The sequence below is a fragment of the Cavia porcellus genome, unplaced genomic scaffold, assembly GCF_034190915.1.
Source record: "Cavia porcellus strain 051 isolate PalLab524CR breed Dunkin Hartley unplaced genomic scaffold, mCavPor4.1 scaffold_9, whole genome shotgun sequence".
Classification (NCBI taxonomy): Eukaryota; Metazoa; Chordata; class Mammalia; order Rodentia; family Caviidae; genus Cavia; species Cavia porcellus.
Window position 1 is genome coordinate 48,547,211 of NW_026947492.1, and position 24,453 is coordinate 48,571,663.

The following is a 24,453-nucleotide window of genomic DNA, read 5'->3' on the forward strand; positions in this document are numbered from 1 at the left end:
ATTTTGGCATTCCATTGAACCACAAAAGAGCCACATTTTAGAAGTAAAATTTTTACCCAAGGGCTAAGGCCTGTGCCCTGGAGCTAAGGGCAAAAATGGCCAAATCAAGATTAAAAGAAAAAAAGAAAAGGAAAAATCAAACCAAGCAAAAAGAAAGTAGAAAAATAGAGGAACATAAATTGAATAGAAAAGATAAAAATAGAGAAAAAACAAAACCAAATGTTTTATAAATGCAATAAGCCCTAGTAAGATTTATGAAAGGGAAGAGAAATAAAAAAATCTTTTTGAATAGAACAGGAATATGACATATCTTTTACAGAGAGGGAATATTCTAAAGCATTTCAACCTAGTAACAAACAAAGTGTCTAAATTGGTCTGATTGTTAATTGCTTATATAGTTATGATTTATCTATTTATTTAAAAAATTTTATAATCGACAACTTTGCTAAATTAACCAAGATTCTTTAAACAAATAATGGCAGTTTTTCTTCTCCAGTCTGGATATCTTTTCTTTCCTGGTCCCACCCTAACTCCTTACTGCACTGACTAGAACCCCCTACCATGTTGAATACAAGCCATGACAGCTGACGTTCTTGCCTTTTTCCTGATCTTAGAGGGAAATCGCTCAGTTTTTCAATATTAAGTATAATAGTTATAGGTTATACCTTGCGAAATATCTTTTCCGTATTTGGTGAGATACCTTTTATCTGGCTTTGATACTGAGAAATAGGTCTGGAATTAAATTACTTGGCAAGTGTTCTTTTCTCATCAAATTTTTTTGGAAGAAGTTTATCATATTAGTATTATTTCTTCTTTAAATGTTTGGTAGAGTTCACCTGTGAAGACTTTTGTGCTTGTGATTATAATAAATTTGTGACTATGTTAGTTTATTTGAATGAACTTTTTAAGACTTTAAGAAAGCAACATGAAATGTCATTTTCATCTAAGTCATCAAAGTTATTGAGTTAAATTGTTCAAAAAATTTATTATTCTTTTAATAATTTTAATGTGGTAGCATGTAGTTGTAGCAGGATGTACTTTTTAAGGCTGTCCTTGCATTGTATGTACATAATACATCTTTAATTGGTTACTTTTTAACACATTTTATTTATCTACCCATTTGTTGAAGGACTTTCAGGTTGCTTCTGTTGGCTACTGTGAATACCATGATGAAGAGGTTGTACAAATGTCTTTAACATCCTGCTTTGAATTCTTTTGGAGATATACTCAGAAGTGAAATTGCTGGATTGTATTGGTATTTCTGTTTTTAGTTCTTTGAGGAAATACAATACTCTTTCCATAATGGTGGTACCATTTTATGTTTTTCATGCAAAATGTTCCAACTTGTCTGCATCTATTCCAAAATTTGCTATTCTCTATTCTTTTGATAGTGGCCATCCTGATGGATATAAGTTAGTAACTCTGTGCTTTTGTGTTTTCCTAAGGATTAGTGATGCTAGGCGTTTTTCATGTGCTTATTGCCTGTTTGTCCATGTTCTCTGGAGAAACAACTTGCCATCCTTTGCCCAGTTTTATTTTTGGTCAGTTTATTTTTGTTGTTGAGTTATAGAAGTTCCTTATCTATTCCAGATATTAACTAAAAGTAATGTATATGATTTGTAATTACTTTCTACTATTCTTTAGGTTTCATTTTAATTGCTTATTTTGATGCATAAAAATTTTTAATTATTTACTCTCATTTATGATTGTGCTGTTTACACTGTCATATCTGCGAAATATTAACAAATCAAATGTCCTGAAGATTTTCCTTTGTGCCTCTAGTAGTTTTTGTTCTTATATGTTTAATCTATTTTTATTTAATTTTTTAAAATATATGAATTAAGGTAAGGATCTAACTTCATTTTTTTCACAAATAAATATCCAGGTTTCCAACACAATTTGCTGAAGATATCATCCTTTTCCAAGCTGGATGCCTTTTATTTCCTGGCTCCACCCTAGCCCTTCATTGCACTGGCTAGTTTTATCACCCTTGTTAAAAATCATATGATGATAAATGTAAGGATTTAGCTGTGGCATCATTATTCTCTTGCTTTGGACTATGCATTTATTTTTATGTATGTTTGATAAAGTTTTGATTATTGCCTTATGGTGTTTTTTTTTTTTTGAAGCAGGGATCAAACTCAAAACCTCTTGCTTACCTGTCAAGCCCTTGAACCATTGAGCTAAACTCTTGGCCCTTATAGAATTTTTTAATTGACATCTAAAAATTGTACATTGAGTACCATGTGGTTTTTAAAATATATATACTGTGTATATTGCATAATGTGCAAATCAGAATAAGCATATTATGTCCTCAAATATTTATCATTTATTTGTGGTTTAAACATTGAAAATTGTTTCATTTTTTTTGACTAGATAACACATTATCTATGCCCACCTACTCTGATTAGTCATTCTCTTTTTATCCCTTCTTTCTCCACACATTTCATAGGCTCTGATAACTACTATTCTATTCTTTGAGTTCAGTTTTTTTAGCTTTCACATGTAAATTGGAAAATGAAGTATTTGCCTTTCACTTAACATAACATCATTATATCCATATTGTTGCAAAAATTTAATTGTTTTTTATGGTTGACTAATATTCATATATATGATTCTATATATGTACATGTATATAATTTTCTTTATCCAATTTTTTTGCCACAGGACACTTAGGTTGATTGTTGGTTTTCTGAGTAATGCTGTATGTAGCAAGCCTGAGCACAGATAACATTTCAATGTACTGATTTTAATTCCTTTAGATATATACCCAATTATGGAATTGCTGGATAGCGTGGTATTTTTCTTCCTGTTTTTTTTTTTTGTTGTTGTTGTTTTTGTTTTTTTTGAACATCCAAATGTTTTTCATAGTGATTGTACTAATTTATATTCCTTCTACCAGGGTTTGAGAGTTTTCCTTTCTCTGAATCCTCATCAGCATTCAGGAGGCTGAGGCATGAGGATCGTCTCAAGTTCGAGGACCAGCCTGTGTTACAAAATGAGCTTAAAGCCAGCCTGAACTGCATAGTAAACCTGTCTCAAGGAAAAAAAAAAAAAAAGAAAAGAAAAGAAAATAAGATGTAGGGCCTTTGGGAGATAATTAGGTCAGGAGGAAAAAGTCCTCATGAATATTATTACCTCTGAAAGTTCTCTTTCCACATCTCCTACATCTTCCACCATGTAGCATACAAGAAAAAGGCACTTCTATCTATGAACCACAAAGTAGGCTCTCACCAGACATCAAAGCTACCGGTATATTGATTCTGGACTCTTCAGCCTCCAAAACTGTGAAAAATAAACTTTAGGCTTTTTAAAATTTTGTTTTGTTATAGCATACCACGTGGACTAGGCAGTTAACATAAAACCTTGTTTGAGCACTTATGATTTTTATATTTAACCGATTCAATCCTTACAACACTCTACTTTTCAATATTCATTTTACAGATGAGGAAGCTGAGGTGCCAGTTAAGCAGGGACATAGGGTTTGAACCTTCAGTGTTACAGGCTGTACTTTTTACCTATGTACTGTTTTGCCTTAAAGAACCTCGCTTTCTTCACTATAGTTCAACTAGTTTTACCTTTTGGCTTGAGTCCAGAGGACCAAGGTTTCCCAAACTTTTTATACTTGCAATGAAAGCAAGTACTGCTTTCCAAAGCCAAGAGAAAGTTATCAATTCCTTTGCCACTTTTTTTTTTAATTATACAGAAGAAATTGTCAAGTCACTAAGGTAGAAATCAGCTTTCAGATGGCAGCAAAAGTAAAGGTTAACCTTGCTGTACTTTCTACATTGCAGATTTTTATTTAGCCACTTACTGCACGTGGCTAAGGAGAAAGAGCTGTTCTGTAAACTGCATTTCTCATCAGTATTCATTTCTAGAATGAACTAAGATAAATGTGTAACTCAGGACTGTCTCAGCAGACTCCAAGGAAGCATTTAGAATTTAATGTTCTTGAGATTAAAATATATGTATACTTTAATGCTTATTTTATTGTATAACAAATACATATGCAATAAATGTTCTTTAAGCTTGACAGTGAAGTATGGGACATCAGAGAACTGAGGAATAACTGGCCACTATGAAGAAAGGAAGTTAATACAGCTGAGATCAGTTTACCTGAAAATATACTAATGGATAATGGGAGACAAGATGAATCTCGTTACTTTTAATTGCTTGTACCCATGTTTGTATGAATAAAAGCAGCGCTTGCCAGACACTCAGAGCTCCTCTGTCTACTAGAGGCAAGTGCCCTTGGCTGCCTGCATGCTAAACTGACTTTTATTCTGGGGGAAAGAACGGAGTGGGCTGGCTCCGCAGGGGTGGCTCCTGGAAAAGGGACCTGGGACCAGTGACACAGCCTGGTCTTGTACAGTGAAGACAATACATAAATGGCAAGAAACAGAGTTGAGAGTAGAGGAATGGGCTGTATCTTTGTATTTTGCTTTCTTGTGAACTTTTAATTCTTCCTTCAGAATTAACTTCATGTTATTTTCCCCGTAATTTCCCCTTCTAAGTACTTAATAGCCACATTCTCAGAGCCCTCAAATTATGCATTTATATCTCAAACTCTCTGATATTGTATGTTCACATTTTATATTCCTTTTCCAAGTTGATAATTCTTTCTGGCTAAGACCATTTCTTATTATGTGTAATATAGTACTTGAGACATAGCAAGCAAGCCGTAAATGTTCCAGGAATCAATGTATGACTATAAATCAGACCTCAGGTCCTAAGCCCATTTCCACATATAGTGAAGAAAGAAAGATGAAATTTGTATTTGTTTAGCATTTGTATTTATTAAATTACTATTTATTATCTGCTACATACCAGGCAAAATATTTTTACTGTTTCAGCAATGTGTCAGTCCTCATCATATAAACATATACTGTTGAATTAGTGTCCACAGATTCTTCAATCTTCAGGTACAGTTTTCTTATATGTATTTTCATATATTGCATACTGCTGTAGGCCATTAAGTATTCCAAATTGTGTCAGAAGTATTATAGGAATTACCATTGCTTTTATTTGTGTTTGACAAAGCAGGAGCCAATGAAGGAAAACCCTTCCTTTTGGTGGCAGTGGAACAGTATGATACCTAAAAAGGAAAAACAGTTAATCATTTTCCTGAATATATATTCTATAAGAAGAGCTAATCATTCTCCTGGATATATATTCTATCAAAGTTCACCGTTTTCTCCTAAAAATAATCGTAATTTCTATCATAGGTTTATTATGTAGATAGCAAAAAATTAAATGTCAGCTTTTTGGAATACCAAACTACTGTTTTTATATTTGACTATATATACATATCTAAAGAATAGAGTTTATTAACCTAAAAAAAAGGAAGGAAAGGAAAGGAAAAAAGGGAATAAATAGAGACTTACTTGACTGCTAAGCGTCCATTTTTAGAAAAAGCCAAACCACTGGGATATAAAACACCACACACTAGGCCAACTAGTGAACTTCTCAGGACACAATTTTCCTTGCTTATATGATCTACAAACAAAAGTAAAATTTAGCTCCCTTTAAAATTCAGGGTAAGAACTATAAAGACAATGTTGTGCCTCAAAGAATAGTTTTTTATACCATCTTCAGCCACAGTATAATAGAAGAATATTAGAAATTCACAGTCTATGGTATATAACAGGCTTTAGGTACCTTGTTTCAAAATGCTTTTATTATACCTTATCATATGGATAATTAACTCTTACATGCTTGTAGAAGCAATTCCACAATACTACTAAATTAGCTGACTAGATTATCTGGATTCTAGGTTAAATACATGTATTGGCTACTATGTGTCAGCTATGTGTTAGGGACCCAGTAGAACATTAAAGAGACTTTCTGGCCAGTAAACCAGGGAAGAAAGACATTAGACAAATATTAAAAAAATAATTATAAGTGTATACAATGCTTTGGGGGTAGTCTTCAGAGAATGTATCTAGACACAGCCTTTATGAAGGACCCAGAGAAAGTTTCCATAGGGAAGGAATATTTCAGCACAGACTTGGAGAATAAACAGAGACTAAAGGTTCCATCAATTGCTAGTTGTAAAACTTAAGCTAAGGTGAGAAGTCTGGAAATAACAAGAGAAGTCCATAACATGAAAGACACTGTGTTAGGCATTTAATACACACCATCTTTTAATTCTTACAACAATCCTGTGAAGAATATCTTGTTAGTCCTAATTCATAGATAAGACAACTGAGGCTCAGAGATTAAACAACTTGTCCAGTGTTACACTTTTTTTTAGTGTTACAAAACTTTTAAGTAGCAGGAAGTAGGATTTAAAATCATATGTTTAGCATGCTAAAACCTGCTTTTTTCTCAATACAGCATGCTGTTTCTCATTACTTGAATATGCCTCAGTTTTGGTGGTTTATCTGTAAAAAAGGGACAATATTACCCGCTCTGCTTGATCAGGGCTGTTGCATGGATCAAACAGAAAAATTTATGTAAAGGTGCTTGTAAGTATCAAAGCAACATACAAAGGTTAGGGATTATTAGCATACATTGGTAAGTAACTACCCTTAGAAATAACCACATTACATGTTAATGAATTTAAATTTTACCTGAATACAAAGCATCAGTTACAAAGAACTTATAAGTAACTATGGTAGACAAAAATGGAAGAGCAGTTAATGATGCATATGTCTTCAAAACATCATGTTTAACTTTGAAGCAGTGTCTCAAAATAAAGTTTGCCAATATTCCAGAGAGACTAGCTGATGCTGCAAAGAATACTGGTCCAGGTAGGAAAGCCCTAATAGAAAAAAACAATAAAATTAAGTTTAATATATTATTGTACTAGATACAGTCTTTCCTTAGCAGTTGTCATTATGTATGTGCTCAGCATCAAAGATTTTTTGAGCACTTTTTATGTGAAAGATATTTCATAAGTACCAAGGATGAGGCAATGAACAAAGCTAAAGCAAAGAAAAACAAACAAATTCTACCATCATAGAACTTGTAATCTAATTGGAGGATATGGTTTTCTTCTGGAGAATATTTAGAGCACTTATAAGATGGAACTCTTTTGTGGATATAAAGAAATGAATCCAAATTTTATGAGGGCCATTTCCAAGAATATCTTTGTTTGCTAAAAGAATTAATTTGAATAAAGCCATCTGGAAAAAAGGTGTCTACATTTCGTTAGGATGTCTAGAAAATAATTATTTCTTAATTAGCCTAGACAAATTTAATTTGTTCATGATTCATCAAACTTCACCACAAGAAATATGATAAATCCTTTTTTACTTATTTTGATTCATATCTAAATCCTAAGAAACAATGGCAATAGAAAGGATCTCCAAATAAAGTTATTAACTTCTAGTCTGGGTATGTCTCTTACTTGTCTCTTCGAAGATACTCAAATTTTTTTTCTATGTTTTCAATGATCATTCTGAATTTTGCATCTCTTAGAGAAGGACTGAGTTGAGTGTGTGCAAATGTTGCTGTCTTCATCCCCTGGAAAAACAAAATTCCACAGCCATCTTAGTTACTTAGATACATGTTTAGTTCTCTTAGTCATGAATCCCTGTAAAAATAAAAAAAGAAAGTTAAATACTTCCAATATAGTAGCACAAGGTAAACATTACCATTTCACAAAGAAGGGATAGAAGAATAGAAAGGAATCAGACCAAAATATCACTGAAATCCCGCAGGACTAACATCGAATCTCTATATCCAGCATCCTAGGAAAGTAGTGGTGAGATGTGAGCTACGAAGGACTTGGCTGCCCCTATTTCTATTGCCAGTTCCAGCCCATATGACCTCTTTCTTGGGGTGGCTCCACTTGTGACTGCTTGTGACTTTTCTCGGTACATGTTCCACATTCCTGCCATCTCCAACTTCCTGAGGTCACTACACTTTTGGCTTCACTCTCACAGTTCATGCACTGCCTCTTGGGCACACAGCCTAGTCTCCAGACCATCTTCTTAAATCTGGATGGAAACTTTCCTGACCTCGCAATTCCTGCATGCCACATACCTGAAAAATCAGTAGCATATGGATGATACTTAGATGGTTTCACAGCTCAAACAGTAGCCAGGCCCCTTGGATCATAGATGAAGAGCCTTCTGAGTGCCTGAATGACTCAACACTGTGAAATAAATCCTGAACAACAAAAAACCCCAGCATCCCTTCTCAAACAGGGGCTCTAAGGGCTCTCCATTCAAAAAAAAGCTTCACTGTTTTGTACCCTTGAATCTGGAATGAGTTGGGTTTTGATGATTCGTGAGATGCCTTCAAGTCTTGATACCAAGGAACTTGGCTTTTTTTTTTTTTTTTTACAATCTTTTCAGCAACCACACTCTCCTTAACAGGCATTTCCTTTTAGATGAAACCACAAACTTTTCATTTGGGCTTTTTGCTCCTGATTTTTACTGTAGATCTGGCTAAAAGTAGCCACCAATACCCATCCCATAGCCTGAATTTTAGACTACTTTAAAATTTCCTCAGCCTTTACTGCCTGCATCCTTGTCAGCATTCTGGTCTTCTGAAGTCTGACAAGAATCTCACATCAAGGGGCTGGGGATACAGTTCAGCAGCATAAGTGCCTGCCTGGAAAGCACAAAGTTATAAATTTGATTCCCAGTAACAAAACAAAACCCCAAAAAACAAACAAAAAAACCAACCAAACAAACCGCAACAAACTCCCATCAAGCTTAGTTTACAGTAATTTCCAAATCTTTCTAAAACCCTCCTACAAGGCTTCTAAACAATATGGCCAGGTAAAGTTATAGGAACACCCCCACTTCTCTGGTACTAATTTTGGTTTTACTTTCCTATCACTGGGACAAAATACCCAACACACAATTTAAAGGAAAATAGAACTATTTTTGGCTTACAGTTGCAATCTATGGTTGGCTAATCTCAAGGCAGATACAGGAAGGGAAAGGTTTATGTCAATAGAAAAAGGTGCTCAACCTATGGCATCCAGGAAGCAGAAAGGAAAAGGAAGAGCTGGGGAGGAAGGTATCCACTTCTTTAGAATCAACTGGTAAGTGTAATGCTCCCAGGTTCCAGTCACCTTCCAAATGCCCTACCTCTCTGAACACATGAGACTTTTAAGGGACATTCTACATCCAAAGCATAATAATGTTATTAATATTAAACAAAACCTTATAAAATTATACAGATTCAGATTAAAAATCATTTGGAGTCTAGTAATATATCCAGTACCATGTCATCTGTTTTCAAATATTTGAAGTGAATGACCTTATCAACATTTACTGAGTCTTATTAAATGTTACAAACAGCTTTGAGTCCTACAGTAAGGTAGGATAAGGATCACCTTTATTTTTACAGAAGAGAAAAGCCAAGTTCTGAAAATCTGACTTACATTAGGACTTAGTATTGAAGGTAAACTTACTGAGATTCTGATAAAGTCTTTGTATTTAGTATAGTTTTTTCTAGTCTTTTTAAGAAAGTAACCAGTCTTTACCTCCTGTACCTTTGTTCTGTCTCATAAAAGACAAAGATCAGTTTGGAGATTACACTGAATTTCCTGGAGAGGTTAGAGCAGGGATTACTTTGGAGAAAAATAAGAGAAAATCAGAGATAAGCACCACTCTAGCCTGGAAAGAGGCAGCAGATTATATGTACATTGGTTAAAATATGTTATGCATTCAGTTCTTTAGCAGCACCGCACACAGAAGCAGGGCCTTGGTCAGAAATGGGTATGTGGTATACCACAGAGCCTTGATTTATGGCACTGGGTTACAGGGATTGAAGGTTCCTGTGTTTCAGATTTCAAGTGTGATGAGTAGACCACTGCCAACATTGAAGACATTAAAGAACCCGTAAGAGGTTGGCCAGTAGCATCTTATAAAAACCAGTGAGGTTTAAAAAAAAAAAAAAGGAACAAATAAAAACTTCAGAGTCTCACCTCCTTTCTAAGGATTTGATCTAGGTAAGATTCTGGGTCACTGTGAGAAGTCTTAACATTTCTTTTATCTTTTGCCACTTTGGCATTATGGAGTTTGAGAGTTGTATCTAATTTCATTTAAACACAAATATGGACATTTCTTTCAAATCTAAGTTTGTGGTTGCAAATGTTCACTTACTAGGTCAGTAAGTAAAAGATCTATTTATGCAAAGTTCAAAGCTTTTCAATTTATACTTCTGATTAGTCAATAACAATATAAAATCTAAGGACCTTCACAGATTACACCAATCTTCATTCCAACAACTTTTATAGTCAAGGTCATATGCCAAATCTCAAATTTCAGGAACCCTAAGCAAGTGGATTAGAGTAGATTAGGTATTAAGGCATATACCAGTAGTGGTTCTCAGTCTTTAGTGTAAACATGAATCACATGAAACATTTTTTGGATTTTTTTTGTACCAGGGGTCAAACTTAGGACCTTGCACTTGCCAGGCAGGCGATTATGCCACTGAGCTATATACCTGGTCCAGCATTTTTTTGAAATACATTTTTTTGAACTTCATCTGAGATATTGCGTTCAATAGGAATAGGGTGAGGTCTAGAACCTGCGCTTCATTAGCACCAAGGATTTCTGCTATTTTAGTTCATGGATACACCTTTAACTAGTTAATAAAAAATCCATTCATTCACAACATGTGTGATTAACACACAGAAAGGTATGTAGATCCTTTGAACTTCACTAAGGACTTATACAGTTAGTAATAATAGGTAAGTTTTTTTTTCCTGCATCACTGTGGGACTGTAGTTAAGCCACTTAAATCTTTAAAACATCTGAGAATGGGGGAAAAAAGGCATAAAGCCACAAATTACAATCTTTTGTTTTTCCCTATTGTCCAAATGCCAAATGGAAGAGAAGAGGGTGTAATAACTAAAGGAGAGGTCGCAACTAACCCATTTAGCTTACTGTGAAAGCAGATATCAACATAATAAACAACCAGAAAACTTAAATACATTTTTGTTCTGCTGTGATCAATGTCTTATAACATCACCTACTTAGTGTACATCCTTAGCTCTGTAGAAGAGGAAAAACTCAGGATTCTTACTACAGGACAGTAAATACTGAAATAAAATAAGACAAATATTTATTGAACCTTAGTCTTTACAAGACAGTAGAGTATTACTGTTTTCTTTCGTCTTCTTATTTAAGAAGACACACCACATACTTTCTGAACGATTTTTTGTCTTGAAGATCAAACCCAAGGCCTCTTGCATACTAGACAACATCTCTACTCCTAAGCTACTCCCCTCAGCAGCCAACGTTTCATCTAAAAATTAGTTCAAGGGCACTCAGCTGTTAACCACACTCATACCATTAAGAGCGGATTTACGTAGATTCATAGTCTGCATGTTCTGACTTTTTTCTTTTTGTGCATTATGTTTCTTATTTCATCTGATGTCAACATTTTCACATCATTTACTGAGCACCTGGTGTATGCAGGACCTCTGGGTAATTAATGAAGATATAGCCAGTGTGTTCAGGAACCCACAAACTAGAGGAAAGTCAGGACAAATGCCAGAAATTTAAAGATAGAATGAAGGTGTTACTAAAAAATAAAAATGAAACTAGCCACAATCTGAGAAGCGACATTAAAACGAGTATTTTAAAGAAGGAAATTTGGTGCAAATTGAGAGGGACAGGAAAATATTCCTAACCGAAGGAAAGACCTGTACAAAGGTCCGGAAGCAACAGAATGCAAGCCTATTTTCTGTCTGCTTCCTTCCCCTCTCAACTGGGGACTTGATGTAAGCCCTGCATAGACTTGGGACTGTTCTTTTTAGTTGATGATTTCGTTTACGTGCATCATCTCAGACAAGTTGGCCACACTTTCAGGTTCCAGAAATCACGGTCCATGTCATCCCACGTTTTCTCCTACCTCGTGAGCTTCTTCAGCTCCCCCGGGCACCATCCTTGCATCCTTCAGGTCTACTCCAGGGTCCCGCCTGAGCGCCGCCATCTTGTAGGTCACCTGATGCGCGGACGGGCGGGAACCCAGAACTCCCTAGAGGAGCCTGCTGAGGGCTCTAGCCTCCGGCCCTCACAGGGCCCGCCCCAACCCAGTCAAAAGCCGCGCCCTCCATCCAGCCTGAGATTGGGCACAGCGTCTAGAAATGACTGCTGCTCATTGGCCTCCAGGAAATCCAGGCGCCCCGTGGCCCCGCCCCCTTGCCAGTAGGTTTCCTCCCCTTTCTGTTAGTCACCCGCGCTCCGTCGCCTTCCAACCTGAGGGGATTGGGGTGGTTCGAGCTCCGGAACGCGGCTGCCCGCCTTCCTCTCCTCCGGGCAGCCCGGGAGCGGGGCGCGGGCTGTTCGTCCCTTTCATGCCCCGAGGAGCTTGCCCGTCCCCCTGGTCTATGTGTTTAACGCTCTGGTTTTTGTCTCCTCAGAGCCCCCAGCCCTCCGCCCAAGCGCTGTCTGAGCACCCCTTCTCCCCGCCTACCCTTCTCTCCCAGTCTTTAGTGCCTTCATATTCCGTCCTTTCGCCCTCCCTGCAAAGGGACCGGAGAGGAATCCTCACCCCGGGAAGACCCCCTTGTCTGCCAGCGTTTCCGGGCGGAGGGCGCTCGAGGAGGCCTGGCGCGCTTTTGTGCACGTTCAGTGCCCGGCAGTGCCTCCAGACTGGCCACCCCCGACCCTCCAGTCTCCGTGTCTTACAGAAGCCAAATTCGAGAGTTATATAATTTCTAGTGCTGCTGTTTCTCCTGCCTGAGGAAACACTTCATCGCGTGGAGGGTGCAGGACATTTTAGTGCTCTTCTGTATAAGATCGGGGTGTGGGCAGGGGTGGCCAGCGGTGGCACAGAGATGTCTTGTCCTTTCTGCAAAAGGAAGGTGGGTAGTTTGAAGAGAGATTGAGAGAAAGGGTGGATGTGGAAGCTAAACAACTGCACTCTTAGGAAATCGCAGACCGTTTTCATAGCTTATGCATGCCTACTACTACTACAGCATCTCTGAAAACACCTTTGGGGAAAGGTTTGGTTTCTCCTCTCGTCAGTCTCAGTGTTTTTCCTCACCGGATAGGGAGCTGCTGGATGCGAAGAGATAGCTTGATGTGAATGACTCCAGTGTGAAGAAATCTGCTTCGTCAACTCATCCTGCATCAAGTGCCCATTGAGTAGCACTGTCACTTTAATGTCTCCAAGCCAAGGGATTGCTTTCTTTTCAATCCTCTTGGTTAATACATAGGAGGATCAGAACAGAGAGGCATTAAGGATCAAGCCTTCTGGGCTTGGAGAGCACAGAAGAAAAAAATGAAATTGACAGCAAGCTGGATCCTGTTTTACTGAGGGGGTGAGACCGGAACTTCTGGTTCATTAAATGGAAAGGGGCCTTTAAGTCTCTGTTCTACCCCACAAAATTGTTCAAACTTCTGCACCTTTTTAAAGACCTGAGTCAAAGAGACTTTTAAAAGTATTTTTTGAAGGAAAGAATTAATTTTTCTCTAATAATTGAAGATTTTACTCATCAACCATTTCATCATTGAATTTGATCATGTATATAGTAGTAGTGACACAGCTGTCTAAATCTGAGTTGTGCCTTAATTGAGTTAGACATTGGGCTTCCAAAAATGTTGCTGCCTGAAGAATTTTAACGTTTTCTATGCTCAGTAATTTTCTCTGCTTCTAAAAAAACAAAATAACATTTTATAAAAATTGAAAAACTTGAAAAAGCTCGAAAGTTATTTTTCTCTCTACTTTGTGGGCAATACAAAGTTTAGTTAGGGAAACATATCATTTTTTTTTTTTAAAGAGAAGACTCAGCTTGGATTTAAAAACTGAACAGTAAAGTGGTTCGCAACAGTTACCTAGCTTGTGGCCTCAATCCAGCTGGAGCCCGCAGAGATTTGAAAAGAGATCTTGAGTCCTGTGGCAGTGGGAAGACCCAAGAATGCCAATCAAGAAGAAAGGTGGGCTATGTCCTAGTAGATGGTTTTTTGTTTTCTTGGTTCTTTATTTGTACTTTCAATTGCATTCCGTTGGAGAGTAAAACTTTGCCTGGATTTGAGGTGATATTTATTGTGATAATATGTTTTAAGTTTTATATCATTCAGTAGTATTGTTTTGCTACAGTAAAATGCAATAAGACTATAGTATTTGTAGACATTTATAATTTCATAAATCAGACTGTATCACCATTTGTAATGAGGATAGATTCAGTCCTATAGATTTGGTATCTTTATCTTGTTTTCTTACCTTGTTAAAACTTACTTTCAAATAGTCTTTTACAAAGAAACTTGTACAATAGAGCTCTTCCCTGAGGGTTTAATATTAACTGAGCTAGTTACATAATTGTAAAAGTAATTTTGTTGATACTGGAAATTTATAGCTTTACCATAAATCTTTTGATTAAAATAGATTTCATGTTTGGTTTTAGTCTAGGGTAAATCTTCACTTTTGTGATAAAGTATAACTTTGGTAATGTGATTTTTTTGGATACTGTACATGCGTTATTTAGTACATTTTCTGATAGAGGTGTACACTTGTTTTTTCTCTCCCACAACTTTTATTGCTCAGAAATAATCAAGAGTCAGTGAATTTCTGAAATAGTTTATGATAGGCTAGATTCTAGGGGTTTAATTTAGCCTTTACATTTACTCCAGGTTAATTTATTTGAAAAGAGTCTGGTGAAATCAAATTTTTTAAACCTGATATGGAAGAATGAGGTTATAAAGAACTTCTGTATAGTTCTGAATCAAAATTTATACCAACCACATTGAACTCTACAATACTTGGCTAACATAGACCCAAACTGTTCAGTCATATGAGTTGTTACAACCTGAAACCAGAGCCTCAGCTCTATGTTAAAGTATATCCTGGCTCTGCATGGTGTTTAATCCTCTACCTGTGGATTTGGAAGATGTATTGAGAGCAATTTTGATCAAGGAGATGCTTTTATCCAAGCAGGTAGTGTAGAAAGGAACGGTGGTACAAAAAAACATTTTAAATACTAAGAATTGTGCTTTTTGCCCACTGGACTTCCAATATGGGATTGTTTTCTTCCTCACTGCTCCATGTAATACCACTGAAGAAGTAAACTTGCTGAGACTTTAGAACCCACAGCTTATCCGCAGTTTATTTATCTGGACACAGTTTATTTATCTGGAACAGTAGTGTTTGGAGAGTATAGTTCTTTAATTTATTTAACTCAGTGGTTTTGTTTTACTATTTCTACCATTTCTCTAGGTAGTCCATTTTAAAATTACTGTATTATTTTGGACTAATAATAAAATTGAGTTAAATTAAATTAATTAAATACATTGTGTATTTGTGTGTGAGAGAAAGAAAAGGAGAGAGATAGAGGGAGTGACAGTAAGAGGGGAAAAAGAAAAAGGGATGCAAGGGATATGTGGGAAGGAAGTGGAGGAAGCACAACTGATTTTATTGGTGTAATTTAACTAAGGGAAAACTAAGGTTTCCAAAACCAATAGACTGAGCTGCTTAAAAGTTTATACCTTTACAGGAACTGTTACAGCAATTGGTGACATATTTTTGAAAATTAAAATGTTATGAAAAAGTATTATAGATACATCCTTCCTTTCCTTTCTTTTCTTTTCCCTTCTCTTCTGTCTTTAACAATGGATTGACATAATACATCAAAATCTCAAAAGAAGCTGGTTATTGTGGTATATGCCTGTAATCCCAGCACTCAGGAAGCTGAAGCAGGAGGATCAGTTTGCAAGTTCAAAGCCAGCCTGAACTATGTGATGAACACTTTAAAAAAACTCCCCTAAAAGACAAATTTTCAGAAGAACCACAAACAAATTCTACTTTGCAAAACAAATATATATTTGTACTGTATAATACAATAATAAAACATATGCCTTATGTACTTCACTTTATGAACTAACCTACAGAAATTATTTATTTTTAGTTTTTAAAATCATTAGCATCAAGATATATATTTTGAATACTATATATAACTAACCAAACAAGTTGTACATTATATCTTTTATTGGCTAATCTTACTATCTTCATGTACTTACTGTATTTGTTTCTATATGAAAAACAAATATTTTGGAGTTTAACACAGACTTACGTCATGGAAGAGCCAGCCTTCCTGTGATTGATAACATGCAACTGTGGTGGGAAATGGGAACGAGTGTTAAATCTCACCAAACCAATCTCCAGCTACTCTTCTTGATTACTCTTGGATCAGCTCTGAGACAACTACACTTGAAAAGTGATCTTTTGCTTTACACTCCCTTCACATTTCTGCAGGTCTCAGTTTTGTCAGGGGAAGACTTTCATTTCCCTGATACAGATTTTTTGTCTCAAAAGCTCCCCTACCCTCAAGGGTCTGTTATCTAGAATAACCACCTTTTCCTCCAACTATTGTTATTTCATTGTTTTTTTACTAGTACATGTTTGCAGTACATAATGTTTACGGTTATCATGAGGAGTTGGCACATACACACAAGCTCATCTTAATTATTTTTACTTTCTCTTCCCTTCCTGGTCTTCTCTCCTTTCCATCTCATGGTCTTTCTATTTGTAAAGTGACTTGATTTGCTTCCAATTCCTTTAGAACAATAAGGCATTTTATTTTGTGAAAATTTAAAGCTAATCCAAGATTAGCCTTCTCTAATATGATGCAAGATTAGTGGATTGTAAAAGGTTATTTCATTAAGGCATCTTGAATTAAACTGACATGATTTTATACTGAGTCAATACAACAACCAAAAAGCTTTTGTGTCCTCTATATTTTCAACAGAAAGCTGCTGCTTTAATGATAGAATGGGTTTCAACAGAAGTTTTTAGTACAACCTGATTTCATTTTTGAATATTTTTTGTCATTAAATATATGAAAAAGTCATTGCAAAAGATAAAGGTTCATTTCACTTCTGCTTTTAAAAACGTGTCCAACTAGTTATCTTCTAAGTGTCTTTTAAACTTTATTTTCTGTCTAAAATGCTCTTGGATCAGCTGAAACAGCTATACTTAATCTTAAATATTAACTTTCTATACCCTCCCTCTTTTACATCACTATAACACTATTTCCTTTGAATTGTTTTTGCAGCCATTTTTGATGATATAATGGAGCATGTATAAACAAATTTTTAGTGTTTACCGAAAACGAAACACTGTCATTTGCAGTCATATGTTTTAATTTTGTATTTTTAAAAGGAACTGAAAAATATTATATGGAATTGTAAGACATGATACCATCATATATCTATGGGTTTATATGACCCTTGAAATTGAAATTTTTGGGGGCTCACAGTTTTTTATATCTTTACTTTTGGTTGTTTGTATAGTTTCTAAAAGTGTCCATTTCTGTCTGTCTTTGTATTTTTTCTCTCTGTGGAAGGAATAGTAGGACCATTTTGTTTATCTGTTTCTCTGAAGTTTTCTACTTTCAATGTTTGTTTCCAAAGCTTTGTGGTTAAATTCTTTTTTGTAGTATCCCAATAATTTATATGTGCCTCTCATTGCCTGTATATACTTTTCCCATTTCTAGCTCTTCTTACACTTAAATTTTTTCCAGAATAAATTAAGGGAAATTTTATGTCTGAATTTTTTGTCTGTTCCAAGTGGCTCTTATATCCCTTTTGCATATATTTTACCAAATTCATATTTGAACTTTCATATTTGCTATACCAGTGGTATATGTGGATAGTGAAAAGATTTTTTCCCTTGTGGCTAATAACTCTCAAAAATGATAAGCCTTGTATTTTCTGAAAAGAGATTATAAAAAATAGTTATCAAAGGTTTGCAATTTCTGTAACTTAAAGTAAAATAAGTAATTTACTGAAGATTTTTTTAAGATTTAAAATCCTCTGAATCAGTCATCTTGACATTAATTGTGAGGATTATTGGAAATCATAAAACCATAGATACTTTTAAAAATTATTATTATTTTAAAGAGATAAAAAACAAAATTTCAAAGTATGATAATTGGAGAATAACAATGGTTAATACATTGCATATTGTTATCTTTAAGTTAGTTAGTCAGAGTACAAGACATCTGCATTTAATTGTCCAAACAATATTAGCACAAACCTTTCTTTTCACTAAACTAAGAGAAACCAGTAGTATAGCTATTTTAATTTTTATATATATATACATATATTATATATACATATACACATATAATTTCTTTCAGTTCACACTAAGGAGATAATAAAATGTTTATACATGTGAGTCTGATTTATTTCACTTATGAGCATGATCTCTAGTTGCCTATAAAAGTCTCAAGTTCATCCTTTTTTTTAGTTCATCCTTCTTTATGGCTGCATAGTACTCCATTATATAAAATATCATATTCTTATTTATTCTTTGGTTGATGGACATTTAGGTTGTTTTCAAGATCCTGCTATTACAAATTGTGTGGATGTAAACATGGGTGCACATAATATTGCTGTGGCATGATGTTTTTAATTCTTCTGGGAAGATACCCCAGAAGGGAATAGCTGGGTCAAATGGGACCTCCAATTGTAGTTTTTTGAGGACTCTCCACACTGATTTTCACAGTGATTGCACCAATTTACACTTCTGCTAACAATGGAAAAGGGTTCCTCCACAGACCATCTAGCATTTATTATTGGTTCCTTTCTTGATAATAGCCATTCCTTCTGGTATGAGGTAGAATGTCAGTGTTTTATTGTAGTGTTTAATTTGCAACTCTCAAATGACCAGTGATGTTGAACATGTTTTCATATATTTATTTGCTTTGTATTTCTTCAGCTGAGAGGTGTGTGTTCATCTCAGATGCCCATTTTTGGATTGGGTCTTTAAATTTGGGAGGTCTGATTGTTTTGGGTCTTTTTTGAGTTCTTTATATATTCTTGAGAATAAGCCTTTGTCTGAGGAACAACTGGCAAAACTTCCCCCCACATTTTGGGTTGTCTCTTCACTCTGTTAGTGATTTCTTTTTCTGTGCAAAAGCTTTTTAATAAGATGAAATTCCAGTTGGTTCTTTGTGATAAAACCTTAGATTCTTGATGTTGGAAAATATTCATCAATCTAGGAGGCATATGGAGACAGTATTCTGGATAGAGAAATTAGATAATATTTTTGTGTCCAACTACCTATTAGGTATAGGCCATGAAGTGAACAATAGCAGTAGAGGTAAAAGTAAAGCAATCTGTTAATTGATTTTATTCATGTATTGGGAAATTATGAAAATGATGTACTAATTACTTAATTCAATAAGATGTGTGAACTTCTGCGTTTAGATGAAACTACTCAAGTTCCTTCATAACAGAATATTTAATTTTTCCATTAGGCCTGTTATTGCTTATCTTTTTGATGGGAAAGTCTATTCAGTGAGATGTATACAAAAAATTGAATTTTTAAAGTATTAGATTAATATATTCAATTCATTCATGCTTCTCAATGACTATCCCCCCCATATTATATAACATTTTATTCACTAAACTATGCACATACTATTATTATTAAGATTATTATTATTATTATTTTTATGTGTTCTTATCTCTTAATATTTTCTATTATCATGTTGATGATTATAAAATATTCTAAATATAAGGCTGAAATCATAACATCTTTTCCTTTCTTTTTATTAGAGGTAGGGGATCTGTTCTGTTGGTACAATTTCTGCTCCGGAATTTGTGGAGTTAAGACATGAAGGCTTTGTAACCTCAATGTAGGTTGCTTCATCAGCAAAAGATCATGAGTTTTACTCAGTCTCTTCTGTCCAGTCAGTTATTCTGAATTCCAACTAGTAAGCTTTCTGTATGGGTTCAATTTTTAGTAAGTTTCTCGAAGCTATTTCAAGAATTATGGCCAAGTCACCTCTATTATGAAACAGTTCTCCTGACCCCATTTATTTTGGGCTTTAAAATAAGAGGAATTATGTATTACAAGGTAGGTAATCCTGTGAAAATGAATTATTAAATTTAAACTTTCAAAGACCATGGGTAAGATTTTGCATCCTGTTTCTTCTGATGACACCATCTCACTAGCCTTCCAAGCCTTAACTCTGTTAGAATAAGATCCTGAGGCTTCTATTGGCGGAGGGGCTTTCATTTTGAAGCATGGTGGTGTCTTTAACATTAAAAGTATGGTAAGACTCAGAAGGAACCTATTAGATTTTAATCTATTTTAGATCTTTTATAGGTAATAAACTAAAATTATTTTAAATGGTAAAGTCATATATGTATTTAAGACATTAGCTTTATTTGTTTATTCAATCAATCATTTGTCATTTAAAAAAATTTTTTACGTATCTGCCATGGCTCAGGTATTGTGCCAGATGTGTGTTTTTCAGTGGCAAATGATATTTAGTCTCTTCCTTTATGATACATAACATTTGTTAGTAAGACAGTTGTGGAAGAAATTATGATGTTGTTTGGTGATGTTAACATATTATGTCATGGAGTCAGATGATTCAAGCCTATTTAGGGACATTTAAGATGAGATATAAAAGTTGAAATTTATTAGTCAATGTGGGAATAGTAAGATGCTGTTTCAGGTCATTATTTTCTTTGCTTTGAATTGTCAATAATAGTGATACAATGGGGAAAAAAAGTAGACCAGTAATTAGAAGTGAACCGGCCCTTGGGTCAATCCACGGGGTAACCACCTGGAGGAGGAACGGGGATTAACAAAGACAGAGCAAGAGACAAAGCGAGAGGGAGACAAGTTGAGGAAGTCCAATCAAGTCTTGTTTATTGAGGAAGTGGTTGCAGCTTTTATGGGGCAAGGGCGGGCCAGTGGGACAGGAAGAGGCTACGGGGTGATCTCTGATGGATCATCATCACGTCCGTGTACGTGACAACGTGACGTGAGCAGGAGAGGATCATGGTTGTTGTAGGCACACTATGTGCCCATATAAAGGAGAGGCGGGGAGACAGCAGCAGGGTGGTCACGCTGCTCCCTACATAGAAGGACTGGCTATAAGAAGAAGGGACAAGATCAGAAATCATGTAAGTTTAAGTATATAAGAAATATCTATTTCTTGTCCATGTTGCAAATTTAATTTTTAGTCTTAGACACTGAGTAATAGACAAAACAATTCTAATCAAGAGATTGAGAAGGGGGAAATAAAGGAGGAGAAGGATGAATAAAGAATTGAGATGTATTACATGTACCAACTCCCTATAAGGAATATAGTCAAGTGTACTGCCAGCATATACTAATAACAAATAAAAACTGAAAAAGAAAAAAAAATGATTGTATTTCCTATCCGAGGTTTTTCACTAGGGTTAAGATAGCATTTCATCTGGAATGGGAGGAGGGCTACTCTGGGTGTTGATCATCTGTGTATGGCAGCTTACAGATTCTTAGGTAGCAGTCGTTGTGCCTACCTGGTTTTTCTGGTCTGGCAGAGATTTGCTACTTCCATGTTATGGAATTCTACTCCTTTCTAGAATTTCTGATTTCTGAGTTTCTGTTTACCTGGGTGCATTATGATCCCATTTTCCTGTGGTCTTGCTGCCTTCTAGGCAAGGCTCACTGAAAGCAGATCCTAGATTTTTGCGGTTTTGGAATTCGAAGATTCTCTCTTTGTTGTTGTTTATTTGTTTTGTTTTTCAGATGTGAAAAAATCTCTTTCTAGACAAGCGAGGGCTATGAGAAGTCACTCTGCTTGTATCTGAGCAACTCTTATCTCTGTAGCAAACTTATTGTGACAGTGTAGGCTTTTGGAAAATAAAACTGAAATAACTTAAAAAATCCCCTTTTTCTGTCCTGACATATATTGCCCCACAGGTAATAACATCAATCTAGTATCTGATTGAATGAGAGGAAAGGAAATGGTGAAATGTAGGGAAAGAAAAAAAAAACTTTCTTTCTCAAATGCTCATCTCCCACCTGAAAAATAGAATTTATGTGCCTTATATTGATGCCACCTGGTGGTAACCTGTGTCATGTGGCTCTTGTAAAAGTCACTTTCCTTTTTAAAAATGGTTTTAATATCTCTTTCCCCTTCTTTATATGTCGTTTGTTTTCCTCAGTAAAAAATATACATATGAACTTCACATTTATAAAGCTAGTAAGTGATAGAATTAGGACCAGAAGCTTGTCCAATGCTCTTTTCATTCTGAAGTGTGGTGTTCTTTGAACAAATAGCTCACATGATGGTGGAGAAGGGAGTCCAGGGTTAAAACCCAGTCTCTGCCATTAGCTGTCTTAAGTTATCTAAAGAACATAAACTTATTGAGCTTTAAATTCTTCATTTTAAAACATAAATGTACTAATAATATCTTTTAGGATTATTGGGAGGATTAAATCTAGTAAAGTTTGTACAAACATGTAACAGCGTATAAATAAGAAAGGACTGCAGGGATACTTCTCATCAGAATACTTTTCTTGGGGGGAGGGATGTCTGAGGGAAAGTAATGTTCAAGGTCAAGATCCTTTTCCATTGGTGACAGGGGGTTAGCTTCCTTGTCACTTCTGGAGTAACTTTGCCTGAAAATTGCAGTGACAATCTGATCACAAATAGAAAATGTCGTGCCATGTCTTTTTTTTTTTTTTCCAGATAATGTTAACATTTATGCTGGGTACTATTTCTTTTCTATAGATATGAGAATAATTTGTAAAACTATGGAATATATTCATGAGTGCAGTCTGCAGAATCTGCTTCAAGTCTGGCCATTTTGCCTACTATTTAAATTCTGTCTCTCTCTTTTTTTTTTTGGAGACAAGATCTCATTTATATAGTTCAGACTGGCCTTGAGCTGACAATGTAGTAAGGCTTGCTTGCTTCAAACTTGTAACAACCCTCTTTAGTTTTGGGATCTCAGGCATGTACTGCCATGCCTGGCTTTCCAAATTTTGTTTATTTTCCTCATCTTTTTCTGGTTTGTTACAACTGGAGTGATGCATATTTCAATATATATCTAAATGACAATTTTACTTAGCAATTTACTATATCATTCTCTTTTTTCAGCAATTCTATAGAGAATTTAAAGAATGAATTATCTGAAAAGAGGAATATAAAGCTACCATTTTATACTAATACCTTTTTGTTTCAATAGGCGTAACATCCTGATCAATAAGTGTTTGTTAAGCTATATTAAATTTGAGTTGGTGGTAAAATATAATTATTATGGACAATTATAGTAAAAAAACCCCACGATTCTTTCTCAAGAAACCAAATTGCAATATGAAATAATAAATATGGACCTTGGTGCCAGACAGACTAGAGCAGTGGTTGTGAACCTATAGCATGAGCACTGCAGCGGGCATGCAGAGTTCTCTCTGTCAGCAAATGATCCAAATGTACGAATTATTTTTGCTAAACTAAAACGTCCATATTCAGGTTTAATTGCAGTGTTGGCACTTTGTGATAAATAAATTGGATTTGGATGCAGTTTGGGCGCTCAGCCTCTAAAAGGTTCTCTATCACTGGACTAGAATTTGAGTCCTTAGTCCAGCGTATGCTGGTTGTGTAGCCTTGGATAATATTATGATTGGATCTTAAAGGTTCCCCAAAAGACTGTGTGCTAAAGGTTTGGTTTGCAGCTTGGCAGTGTTGGGAGGTAGTGAAATCATTAAGAGAAACCTAGTAGAGGGTCATTGTGGACATGCCCTTGAAGGGAACATTGGGACCCTGGCCCCTTCCTTTCTCTTCTGCTTCCTGGCTGCTATAAAATGAAGAGGTTTCCTTTATCATGTGCTTTTGCAATGATTTACTGCCTCTCACAGACTCAAAGTAATGGAACCAAGTGACCATGAACCTTAACCTTCCTTTAAGCTGGTTTTTGCACAGTGATGGAAAGGTGACTAACATATATAAGTTGTTTCATTTCTCTGTCTAAATTTTCCTCATTTGTAAAATATATTAAACTGTATTTCTTAAAATTCTTGTGCAGGTTAAATAAGATGACCTGTGCAAAATGCTTAACATAGCTTAACAAATGTTAGCTTACATTACCAGTAATAAAATTATACCTTTGTTGTGTCATCTTGACTGTACACTTTAATATATTAAAATCTTCCTTTTAAGGATCTAGTACAAAAGTAATTTTTCTATTGGTATTATTTATTTTCATATCAATATCCTTGATTTGTAATGTAACACAAAAATAACATGAACAATAAGAATTAAGCATTTACTTATAGTTATAACATTTTTATTTCTAGTCATGTTTAATAAGTACTGATAAAAGTTACAACTATTCAGTTTTGCATTTATTTATTAAAATAGCCTAAAAAACTTGTTATTCCCTGTTTTTCTCTATATATCACACTATAATGAACATGTAATTAAAATAATTCTAAAACTAAAAAATAGTCATGTTCCCTTTCATTTTAAAATTTTCCCTGGTATCTGGTGCTAGTAGCATATGTCTATAATCCCAGCACTGAGGAAGATCACAAGTTCAAGTCCTGCCTGGGCAAATTAGTGAGACCCTGTTTCAAATAAAAGGGTGCTTGGGAATATAGCTTACTGCAAAGGCCCTGGGGGTGGGAGGAAACCCAAAACAAGCAAACAAACAAAACTTATATAACTTGTCATTTGTCCTTAGCTAAAAGGCCAGTCATTAACATGGAATGTATTCTGTCAGCTTCTCTGTAACCAGAGCATATGGTTCATCA

The 24,453-nt window shown here is 35.3% G+C and overlaps 2 protein-coding genes across 8 annotated transcripts in view; one reads left to right on the forward strand and one right to left on the reverse strand.

Annotated features, from left to right (window-relative positions):
* Positions 1 to 4,770: 4,770 nt before the first annotated feature.
* Positions 4,771 to 12,011, reverse strand: Tmem126b (transmembrane protein 126B). Its single transcript, XM_003468516.5, has 5 exons — positions 11,824 to 12,011; positions 7,352 to 7,467; positions 6,573 to 6,763; positions 5,385 to 5,496; positions 4,771 to 5,095 (listed from the first exon to the last, which is right to left on the reverse strand). Exons 1-5 carry the CDS (start codon positions 11,902 to 11,904, stop codon positions 4,912 to 4,914), a joined length of 684 nt encoding a protein of 227 aa, XP_003468564.2. The 5' UTR covers positions 11,905 to 12,011; the 3' UTR covers positions 4,771 to 4,911.
* Positions 12,012 to 13,685: 1,674 nt separating this feature from the next.
* Positions 13,686 to 24,453, forward strand: part of Dlg2 (discs large MAGUK scaffold protein 2) — a 1,893,126-nt gene continuing 1,882,358 nt past the window's right edge. For all 7 annotated transcript variants that reach the window (XM_063256338.1, XM_063256340.1, XM_063256341.1 and 4 more), the window contains exon 1: positions 13,686 to 13,853. In XM_063256338.1, coding sequence (XP_063112408.1) covers positions 13,835 to 13,853 — 19 coding nt within the window. In that variant the 5' untranslated portion in view covers positions 13,686 to 13,834. The remainder of the gene's footprint in view (positions 13,854 to 24,453) is intronic.

Bases quoted from the DNA above. Each gene is read 5' to 3' on its own strand.
- Tmem126b (XM_003468516.5), bottom strand. From the start codon at position 11,904: ATGGCGGCGCTCAGGCGGGACCCTGGAGTAGACCTGAAGGATGCAAGG. The intron at 5,497-6,572 runs GTAAAATTTAAA...TTTTGTTTGTAG, and splicing joins AACTGATGCTTTGTATTCAG to ATCATATAAGCAAGGAAAAT. The intron at 5,096-5,384 runs GTAAGTCTCTAT...TTTCCTTTTTAG, and splicing joins AATGGACGCTTAGCAGTCAA to GTATCATACTGTTCCACTGC.